The sequence below is a fragment of the Nelusetta ayraudi genome, unplaced genomic scaffold, assembly GCF_046127955.1.
Source record: "Nelusetta ayraudi isolate G7.1 ecotype Tasmania unplaced genomic scaffold, CSIRO-AGI_Nayr_v1 ptg000011l, whole genome shotgun sequence".
In the NCBI taxonomy this organism is placed as follows: Eukaryota; Metazoa; Chordata; class Actinopteri; order Tetraodontiformes; family Monacanthidae; genus Nelusetta; species Nelusetta ayraudi.
The window spans coordinates 27,068,435-27,077,500 of NW_027466061.1; the positions used below are offsets into that span (position 1 = coordinate 27,068,435).

The following is a 9,066-nucleotide window of genomic DNA, read 5'->3' on the forward strand; positions in this document are numbered from 1 at the left end:
ACTTCTTATAAGTCAAGGAAGGGATTTAAACATTAAAAAAGATCTGCAATGTGTTAAAATGTCTACGTTCTGATTGACTTGTGTCCTACAAAACACCCTGACCCCTCAGCTCCATTGAAGTGGGTTTATCATTATCATAACAGAGGAAGCTCATGGTTTCACTTCTCCTCAGCTGTGGAACAGGCTTCATCAAAGCAAGTTGGGCCACTAAAAAAAGTCCTCCTGTTTCTATCTGTATGTAGTCACTTTGAATATGTGTGAATTGTCTGAATCGGCTCCTATCTTGCTGTGTGTTGCTTTGATGGCACCAGTTTCTAATCCTGGCCTTGATCCTTCATCTGCACCTTACAAATTCCGTTCATCTTTAAAAGTTGATTGTCTTCCAAAAAATGTGGGTTTTAAAATCACCTTTTTCATATTTGCTGGCTTCAAACAGGGGAGGGGTGCATCCGTCTTATTGATACAGCGCCCCCCACTGGCCTGGTTCGGATAGACTTATGTCACTTTGGTTGCCTGCCAGTTCCGTGAGCTTTTTCGTCTTTAACAGTCGCCCAAAACTCAGCATCTAAAGGCCGTTGGGATAAACCAAAGCCTGATACTGCTTTTTAGGCAACCACAGTCGTACAGCCCCACAGCAGACCAACAGGGGGTGCTGTGTCGGTGGCAAAGGACCTTTTCTAGCTGTGGCGGGTCAGTGAATCCATCCGTCTGCCCATCCATCCATCTTCTATCACTGCTTATCCTGCCCTGAGGGTCATTCATGTTGGTCTTGGATGTATCCCAGCTGTCTGGGTTGCCAGTTAGTCCAACATACAAGTCTCTGGATTGTGTGTGGGAGGGGAGGGATTGGGGGGCAGGGGGGGCTGTAGTGTCTGCAGAGAACCTGGCATGAAGGGAGTAAAATAGCTTTAACTTCAGATGAATCCCAAAACTCTGTGGACACACGGTGGCGATAGAGCAACATACTGTACATGTGCCCCACTAAGGAACATCTCCTCCCTTTTAAAGGACACACACAAAATCGCATGGAATTGCTGTTTTATTTGAATGCAAATATTGATTTCTTTCTTTCTCAATGAACAAGGACCTCAGTCTACAAAAAGTGGCTTATTTTCCCACATCCTGGTTGCCAAAAAATGCTGGAAATGTAAACAATTGAGCAGGATAAATGGCTTATTTTATCTTGTCTTGGAGAGAAGGAAAAAAACAACAACATCCAGGATGAGATGTTTGGCTCTCTCTCTCTCTCTCTCTCTCTGTCTGTCTGCTTAACTGTAATCTTTGGTAATTGTGTTTAGACAACACTTGAGCTAGAGGACTTCCTCCCTTTCAGAGAACACTGTCACAAAAGGAGAAACCTGAGCCCAGGGCAAGTCTTTATCTGGATCTCTCTCTATTCTCTGCATGCTGTTTTTCTACATGTTTGATTTGTAAAAAAAAAAAAAATAGACTTTGATGGAACGAGATAGACGAGAGGGATTGATATGTTTCGCTCTAAGAACTCAGCTTGACTCTGCAAAAATAAATTAATTAATTAATTAAACAAAGAAGACAAGAGATAAAGTGTGTAGTTCGAGGTTAAAAAGCACAACATCAGCAAGGAAATTTATCAGCTGGGAGCTCTGTGTCCCACCGCTGTTCCCCGAAACGTGACTGCAGAGTGAAAGTAGAGGAAGCAAGTGTCAAGTTTTTCCTCAGGAAACAGAGTCCATTTCCACTTGGCTCGCGGACAGAGCCGGAATTTGTCCTGCGTAAGCCTGGCGGGGTAAAAATAACGGCGTATAAAAGGCAGAGAGCCGCACTCCGCTGCTGGCCACAGCACCTGCAGGAGCTCAGCCACGCACAAGAGCTTGCAGCCTCCGAAACATCCTGACTTCGGTTTTTTTGACCTTTGACCAGTTTTCACCTTCTCCACAGCGACTTTAAATGTCTGGATAAACGAGCCTCGTCCCTCCATATCAAAGTGTCCTCCTTCACACCGACCTAAATCCCGGCTCTACACCTCGACGCCGCCTCAATTTAACTTAAACTTTTAAACAACATATAGTTCCAGTTTGTCATATTTATTAAACTGTAACTGGGAAGAACAGCACCCTGTTGTGGAAAAAAAATCACCCCCACCTGGCCTGGTGTATAGGATCACGTCGCGTGGGTTGTGGGTTTGGCCCTGCTACCTGTTAGCCTGTTGGATTTAACAAGATCAAACCCAGGCTGTATTTAAAAGTGGAGCAAAGCTCAGCTCAGCTCAGCAGGAATTTCATAATCATGTCTGTGTGTGTGTGTGGGGGGGGGGGGGGGGGGGAAGGGGGGAGGGGGGGGTCGAATAAAATGTAAATCAAAACAGTTTGTCTGCAGAAAGTTCATGAAGCCTGCCTAAACTTCTTACGAAGCAATGTAGTTTCAGCGAGTGGCCTGTTTGAACAGCTATTGAGAGATCTCTTCACTTTATCTGCAGCTCTGAGCAGCCATCCACCTGCATCACATTACCATGACAAGAACACGGCCGGGGGGTGGAGCGGTGTCGTCCATTAAAAAAAAAAACATGTACTTCTTTGTTGACACCGAGATAGACGGCTTGTTTCGATGAGGCGCCTCGTCGCACCTTTGTGTTTGTGCTGAAAGCAAGCGGGGATCAAGCCGGGACGAATTAATGAGCCGCTAAAGAGTCTCCGTGTTTGCGGAGACTGAGACGAAACTAAAGTGCGCGGCCCGCACCTCTCGGCCCTGTATTGTCATTCAGTTATTCATGAGCGCGCACGAGTATGAAAACTTTGAATGGCTCTCGCGGCAGGCAAGCAGGCAATCCGATCTGTGAAGTTTTATTATTATTATTATTTTTTTGTCCATTAGTGCATGTGGCTACTTGACAAATTTTCTGTAAGGGACCAGAAAAATACGGTGAAATAAAACAAAACAAAACAAAATGTATTCTATTTTTTTTTATTATTTTTTTTTTATCAGATATTCTGACAGTTTCCTCAGACATTGCCTCTTTCATAATCTGGAAAAACTGTGTAAAAAATTGCAGGAAATTTTCCGGCGCTGCAACGAAATTCCTGCACTTTTGAAAGTTTTCCCAGTGCCGAGCTCTCTGCCGATGGAAACTCTTTGGCTCACAAAAATAATAACATTAACAAATAAACCCATTAAATAAAAATAAAAGAGAAATGAAAACTAAGTGATAATTACTTCAAGTGAAGTATTTTGAAGGTTGCGTGCTTCCAAACCGGGTTTCTGTTGATTAGTAGAAGATCTTTTTTTTTTTTTTCCCCCAACCATTTCCTCTCATTCTTAGAGCGCTTTCATAATTGCACTGGAGTCCATGGGGGAGGTGTGTGTGTGTGTGTGTGTGTGTGTGTGTGTGTGTGTGTGTGTGTGTGTGTGTGTGTGTGTTGGGGATGAAGCCCCGCCTCACTCGAAGGACTATAAATGAGCCCGAGCTGTTGTTGACACGCACAACATCGTGACTCGCGCACATCAGCAGACACGCGCTTGATGGACAGAGAAGACCGCCGCTATTTTTCAGGTTTTCTACTTTAAACTGATTTGAGTTTTTACGCCTCCGTGAAAGGACCCCGTCGACATGGCAGTGGTTGAACCGGCGCTGCCGTCAATTGCTTCGTTCCCAGGCGTCCAGACGATGGAGGGGAAACATCTTGAGAATGTAAGTGCACGATTTAAAGTTCGGACGAGTTTTCGTTTCTTTTCGTTTTCATTCGTTTCTCTGCTTGTATCGTTTTCAACCGGGTTGATTGATACCAGCTGCGTAACATTTCCACCCTTATTCACATTTTAGCTGTGCAAGATGACGGAGAGCGCGAAAGTCGGCGCAGACAACCCACACGTCGAGGTCGAGTTCAGCATCGTGGAGTCCCCCGCCGTGCCCCCCAAGGAGGACGACGAACTGGGGAAATTTTTGGATCTCGAGTTTATTTTGTCCAACACCATTGGCTTAAGCAGCAACAGCAGCAGCAACTGCAGCAGCAGCAGCAGCAGCAGCAGCAGCAGCGACGGCAACATTTCTCCACCGCAGCATCAGCAGCAGTGCGCGTATTCTCTGCCCGAGTCTCCGGAGAGCTGCGGCGGGAGTTCTGTGCCGGATGGCTGCGAGCTCCCTGCAGCTCCAGCGCAGCTGGCCGACCAGATCTACCGCAACACTGCGGGCTACACGGACGCGACGTGCCTGATGGCCGAGCTGCTGGCGCCGGGAGTCGGTTTCTCGCCAGAGAAAGGCAGAGACGTGCTGGAGTACACCGAGCTGCAGGCGCTCAGTTCGGTCACCGTCAAGGCGGCTCCCGCTCACCACCAAGTGGCCTCTCCGCCTCCTGGCCTTGGATACAAAATTAAAAGCGAGCCTGCGGGTCAGTCGTGCATGATGGCTGCAGGAGGTCGGGACTTTATGGGGCAACCGTTTGAGAGGCACCAGCTGCGCGCCGTGCACCCGCCGGCTTTTACGCACCAGCAGACCGCAGCTCCTGGCGCGCTGCCGGCCTTCAACACGCACCCCATGCAGCACTCTGCAGCGCAGCAACGCACGGACTACCACTTGGGCCAGATCAACAGCATGGGCTCTGAATACCCGCATCAGGGTAACATGCAGAGCCAGTTCTTGGCCGCGCCATACCATCAGCATTACGCACACATGGTGCCACAGTTCCAGGGACCATATGCCATGCACAGGGAGTCTGCGCGTGCTCACCAGCAGCAGCAGCAACATCAGCAACAACACCAGCACCAGCACCAGCACCACCGCCAGGCGTCAGTGCATGGCGTGATGCTCACACCTCCCTCGTCGCCCTCCATGCTGGAGTTTTACGCGCAAGACGACACGGCGATGCTGAAGCAGAAGCGCGGACGCAGGTCGTGGGCCAGAAAACGGGCCGCGACGCACAGCTGCGAGTTCCCCGGTTGCGGGAAGACCTACACAAAAAGTTCTCACCTCAAAGCGCACATGAGGACGCACACAGGTGAGCACGCAGCTTGGATCTACACAGATCTCTGTCTTTTTTCCGCCCTGATTTTTGATTCGTTGTCCTGCAAGCGGCTGTTTAACACTGCGTGTCCTCTGCCTCCCCCAGGTGAGAAGCCCTACCACTGTAACTGGGAGGGCTGTGGATGGAAGTTTGCCAGGTCAGACGAGCTGACCCGTCATTTCAGGAAGCACACCGGACACCGGCCCTTCCAGTGTCACCTTTGCGAGCGTGCCTTCTCCCGCTCAGACCACCTGGCTCTTCACATGAAGAGGCATATGTGAACACTTTAGAAAAAAAAAAAAAAATTCCATCTCCAGGATGCCAAGAGGAAGACAAGTGCCGTGACGTGCCAGAACCAAATGATGCCTCCCTAAAGTGCCTTCGTAGTGAAACCAGATCCTCATGATTTGCTTTGAATAGATGATCTTTTTTAAATACAGTAATATTCAGCTATTGAATTGGGACAGTGCACATGAAAGGGCACTCAGGGATTTCAGTGTCTTAGCATTACAACAAAGAAGTCTGCCTCTGTTTCCCCATGTAAATACATGTATATAAGCAAGAGGATCGCTAAATTATATTAGTTTCTAATTTAAAGAATTCATTGATTGCCCTAATATGACTGCGTACCTAAAGAAAAACTGAGTGTGGGCAGGATCCCAGAACTGCTGTAAATATGTAGATAGTATTTTTGTAACGTTTACAAGTTATATCTTTGATATAGATTGACTCAGATCTAGTCAGGGTTTTTTATTATTATTATTATTATTATTATTAGTGTCCTTTTTTAAATGCTGTTTTTGAAGAGATTATAGATTTGTCAAGACCTCAGACTTTATGACGGTTTACTCGAACAATTCAGGTACCACAGCTTGTTCTCAGTCCAATTTTCCAAATTGTCAAAACGTTAAAGCATTTTTTAAATTATTTTTCCCCCTATTTTTTATTTTTGGAATTCCCTCTGGTATGAAAATGAAGAAATTCCCTGTAATAAAGCTTGATGTGCTAACTTCAATGTTTTTTCATGGATCAGATTGTTATTTTTCTATGTGCTTAGTGCTCAGAAAATAAATGTACTTTTACAAAACCAATGTGTCTCGTTGAGCCTTTTCTGTCACTCCAATATCAGTGAATGGAAATGTCTGAGGAACGAAGGAACCTCTCTCGCTCTCTAAGGGAAAACACAAAATCAAATTTTGAATTGCTGTTTTATTTGAATGCAACGTTAATTTCTTTCCAATCTACAAAAAGCAGTCTATATAAAGAAAAAAATAGTACATTAAATAATGTACCGCCAAGAGCTGAGTAGTAGACAACTGGATTTATTTCTTTAAGCAACTTTCAAGTTGGTGTTGTCTTTCCGAGTCAAACCTTATGAGCTACTGCACTCTAGTGTTCATTTGCGTAATGGCCTTTTTTCAGTGTAGCCTCAAGAAAGTTAAAAAGAAAAAAAGAAAAAAAGTTAGAATTATTGTGTAAAGCATGACCTTAAATGTTTTCACAATAAGATCCCCCCCCCCCCCCAATAATCGATTTCTGAAATTCACCTTGCCAAGAAGAGTTACGATAAGATGAAACTCTATTGTGTTATGTCTTTGTATGTATTCAGTTTTGTCAGTTCTCTTTTTCCTGTCTGCAACGCGTCCTCTCGGGCACTAGGTGGTGCAGTCGTCCCTGTGCGCCTCTTCTTCCTTTGCTCCAGGCGATGAAGAGTGATTGGCTGGTGCTACCAGGGTGCTACTGTTTAAAGAGGCGGATCACGACTTCTTGGAGACCTCTCTACAGAACTTGCGTTCGTCAGTGCTCCGTGTTCAGTTTTTTTCATTCAATGGGTTTTAAACAGGCCACTAGCTTGTAGGGGAGGGTAGCATTTTTTTTATTTTTTTATTTTTTGTTACTTTTCTCTTGCTTTCAGCGAAGGCGGTAAGTTTTGTTGTGATTTATTTATTTGTTTTCTCTAATAGGTAGGCTCTTTGGCTATGCGCTCCCTGATGTTTATGCTGGGGCGGTTGTTGTGAATAAAAAGAAAAATCCATATTTTGGTCAGTGACATGTGCATGGTCTTCCTTGAGAGCTGGGAAAATGGGGAGAGTCTTTATGTTGTGCTTTAGTTTCCCCTATGCTGGGACATAACCATTGTCCTAAAGGAAGGTTGTCTTGGGCTTAAAGTGTAGCCAAATCTTGACAGTGAAAGAACACGATCATAAGATCAGCAGTGTTGCGATAACTGCACGCAGTAATGTTGTGAGCACATCGCTGTGTGGCACATGGAAAAGAAAAACATTCATTCATTCATTCATCTTCTATACCCGCTTATTCCTATTCAGGGTCACGGGGGGGAAACATACAGAGTACAACAAATAAAACTGCACAAAAATGTAATCGACACCAAAGGAATGAAGGAAGTAGAGGGAAATTCTCTGTGAGCTGATGCAGTGACTGTGACTGGTGAAGTGTTTCATGAGACAAATTAAAATTTCAAATACTTGCTCTCATATCTGCCTACGCTAAAACCTGATACCCGAAAAGAGTGGAAAGTGTGTGTGTTAGGCCGTTGAAAAATTCTTTGGACTTTAAGCAGTCAAAAACTATTAATGTTATGCAGAGAACATTAGAGGGAATGGGAAGATATGTCACAAAGCAACAGGCCTCATGCCTCTAAAACCACACACTTTATTTTTAGAGTCATATAACTGTCTCGGAACTGTTGTCGTTGTTGTTGTTGTTGTTGTTGTGAATGTGGCAAGGCGCAGGGGGCCCAGGCGGGCTTCAAACCCCAGACTCCCGGGTAATAGCCATGCGCACTTAACCATTCGGCCCCTTGGCCAAGTAGCCAGGGCGCATCACCTATTGGAGGCATAGTGACAGGACCGCCACTGACTGTCGCATGTATATCACTGTTACCGTCTCATCTTATTCTAAATAATCGTATCTTTCATCAAAGTTGTATTGACGATAATCTAGGAAACGATCGATCCTTCACCAGGTTTAGTCGCCGAAGTGAAATGACCTTATTTTCATATGGCATATCAAGGACTGGGGAAATTTGCCCGAATTGTCATTTTGAGATTTGACCACCAGATGTCACAATTTGCCTTTTTTTTTCTCTCTCTACAAAATTCACAGCCGCAGAGTGGTAAAAATGAGTCAACTCCGCTTTAAGACGTACTGTATATCTTCAGGGAAACACGCCGCTTTGAAATCTAATCAGAAGATCTGTTGCACCTGGATTTATTTGTTTTCTACGGCTGAAATTTCACCGGGCTTCTTCAAAATACTGTGGTGTAAAGTGTTGTTTTTTTTTTTTTTGGGGGGGGGGGGGGGGTTGTGACTCTCTCTTGTTAGGGCACAACTTCCACGTCTTACACAACGTGCACAACTTGATGAAACGTCAAAGGTTCTAAGCGTGAGACACAACGTGTGGTGAAACCACGCCTCCCGGTAATTGTTTGGGAGACATAAGAGGTCCCATGCACGCCGCCTCGAGATTTCTGGAAGGCTGGAGAAAACGCAGAGAGGGCCGCCGCTGTTCCAGCTCTTGTCGTGTGTTCGTTGTTACTCTTCTGAGAGAGAATCCAGTCAGCATGGCAGGGTTTGAAACGGCGTTTCCCTCAACCGCGTCATTTAACGCAACAGTTGGCCCACACACCCCGCCCACAGAAGCTGAGTACAGCGTCGTGCAGCTACCCAAGGACGCCGAGTTCGGCTTGGATGAATATTCAGATTTTGATTTCATGCTTTTGAACGCAGTTGTCTCGAATAGTAACGGCAGCGATGCCCACTACCAGCGGACAGAACCTGAGTTCAGCAGTATCATGCAGCCACCCATGACCTCCAAGAACGACGACGACGACGACCTGGAGAAATATTTGGATCTTGATGTGGTCTCCGACACAGTTTGCTCAAGCAGCAGCGGCTGCAGCAGCGACGGCAGTGTTTCTCCACCATATCCGCAGCAACAGCCAGAAGTTTTCTATTTTCTGCCCAGATCACCGGAGAGCTGCAGCGGAAGTTATATGTCGGATTGCAGCGAGCTTCCTCCAGCTCCAGGTCACCTGGGCGACCGGAACTACCGCCACACTGCGGGCTACAC

The 9,066-nt window shown here is 46.0% G+C and overlaps 2 protein-coding genes across 2 annotated transcripts in view; both read left to right on the top strand.

Moving 5' to 3' along the window:
- Positions 1 to 3,445: 3,445 nt before the first annotated feature.
- On the top strand, positions 3,446 to 6,064 carry LOC142885633 (uncharacterized). Its single transcript, XM_076022290.1, has 3 exons — positions 3,446 to 3,664; positions 3,797 to 4,967; positions 5,079 to 6,064. The coding sequence occupies exons 1-3, from the start codon at positions 3,584 to 3,586 to the stop codon at positions 5,252 to 5,254; spliced, it is 1,428 nt and encodes a 475-aa protein (XP_075878405.1). The 5' UTR covers positions 3,446 to 3,583; the 3' UTR covers positions 5,255 to 6,064.
- Positions 6,065 to 8,463: 2,399 nt separating this feature from the next.
- LOC142884252 (uncharacterized) overlaps positions 8,464 to 9,066 on the top strand; it is a 1,683-nt gene continuing 1,080 nt past the window's right edge. Inside the window, exon 1 of the mRNA XM_076019764.1 lies at positions 8,464 to 9,066. This exon is cut by the window's right edge and continues 536 nt beyond it. Within this exon, the coding sequence (XP_075875879.1) occupies positions 8,558 to 9,066 (509 nt within the window). The 5' untranslated portion in view covers positions 8,464 to 8,557.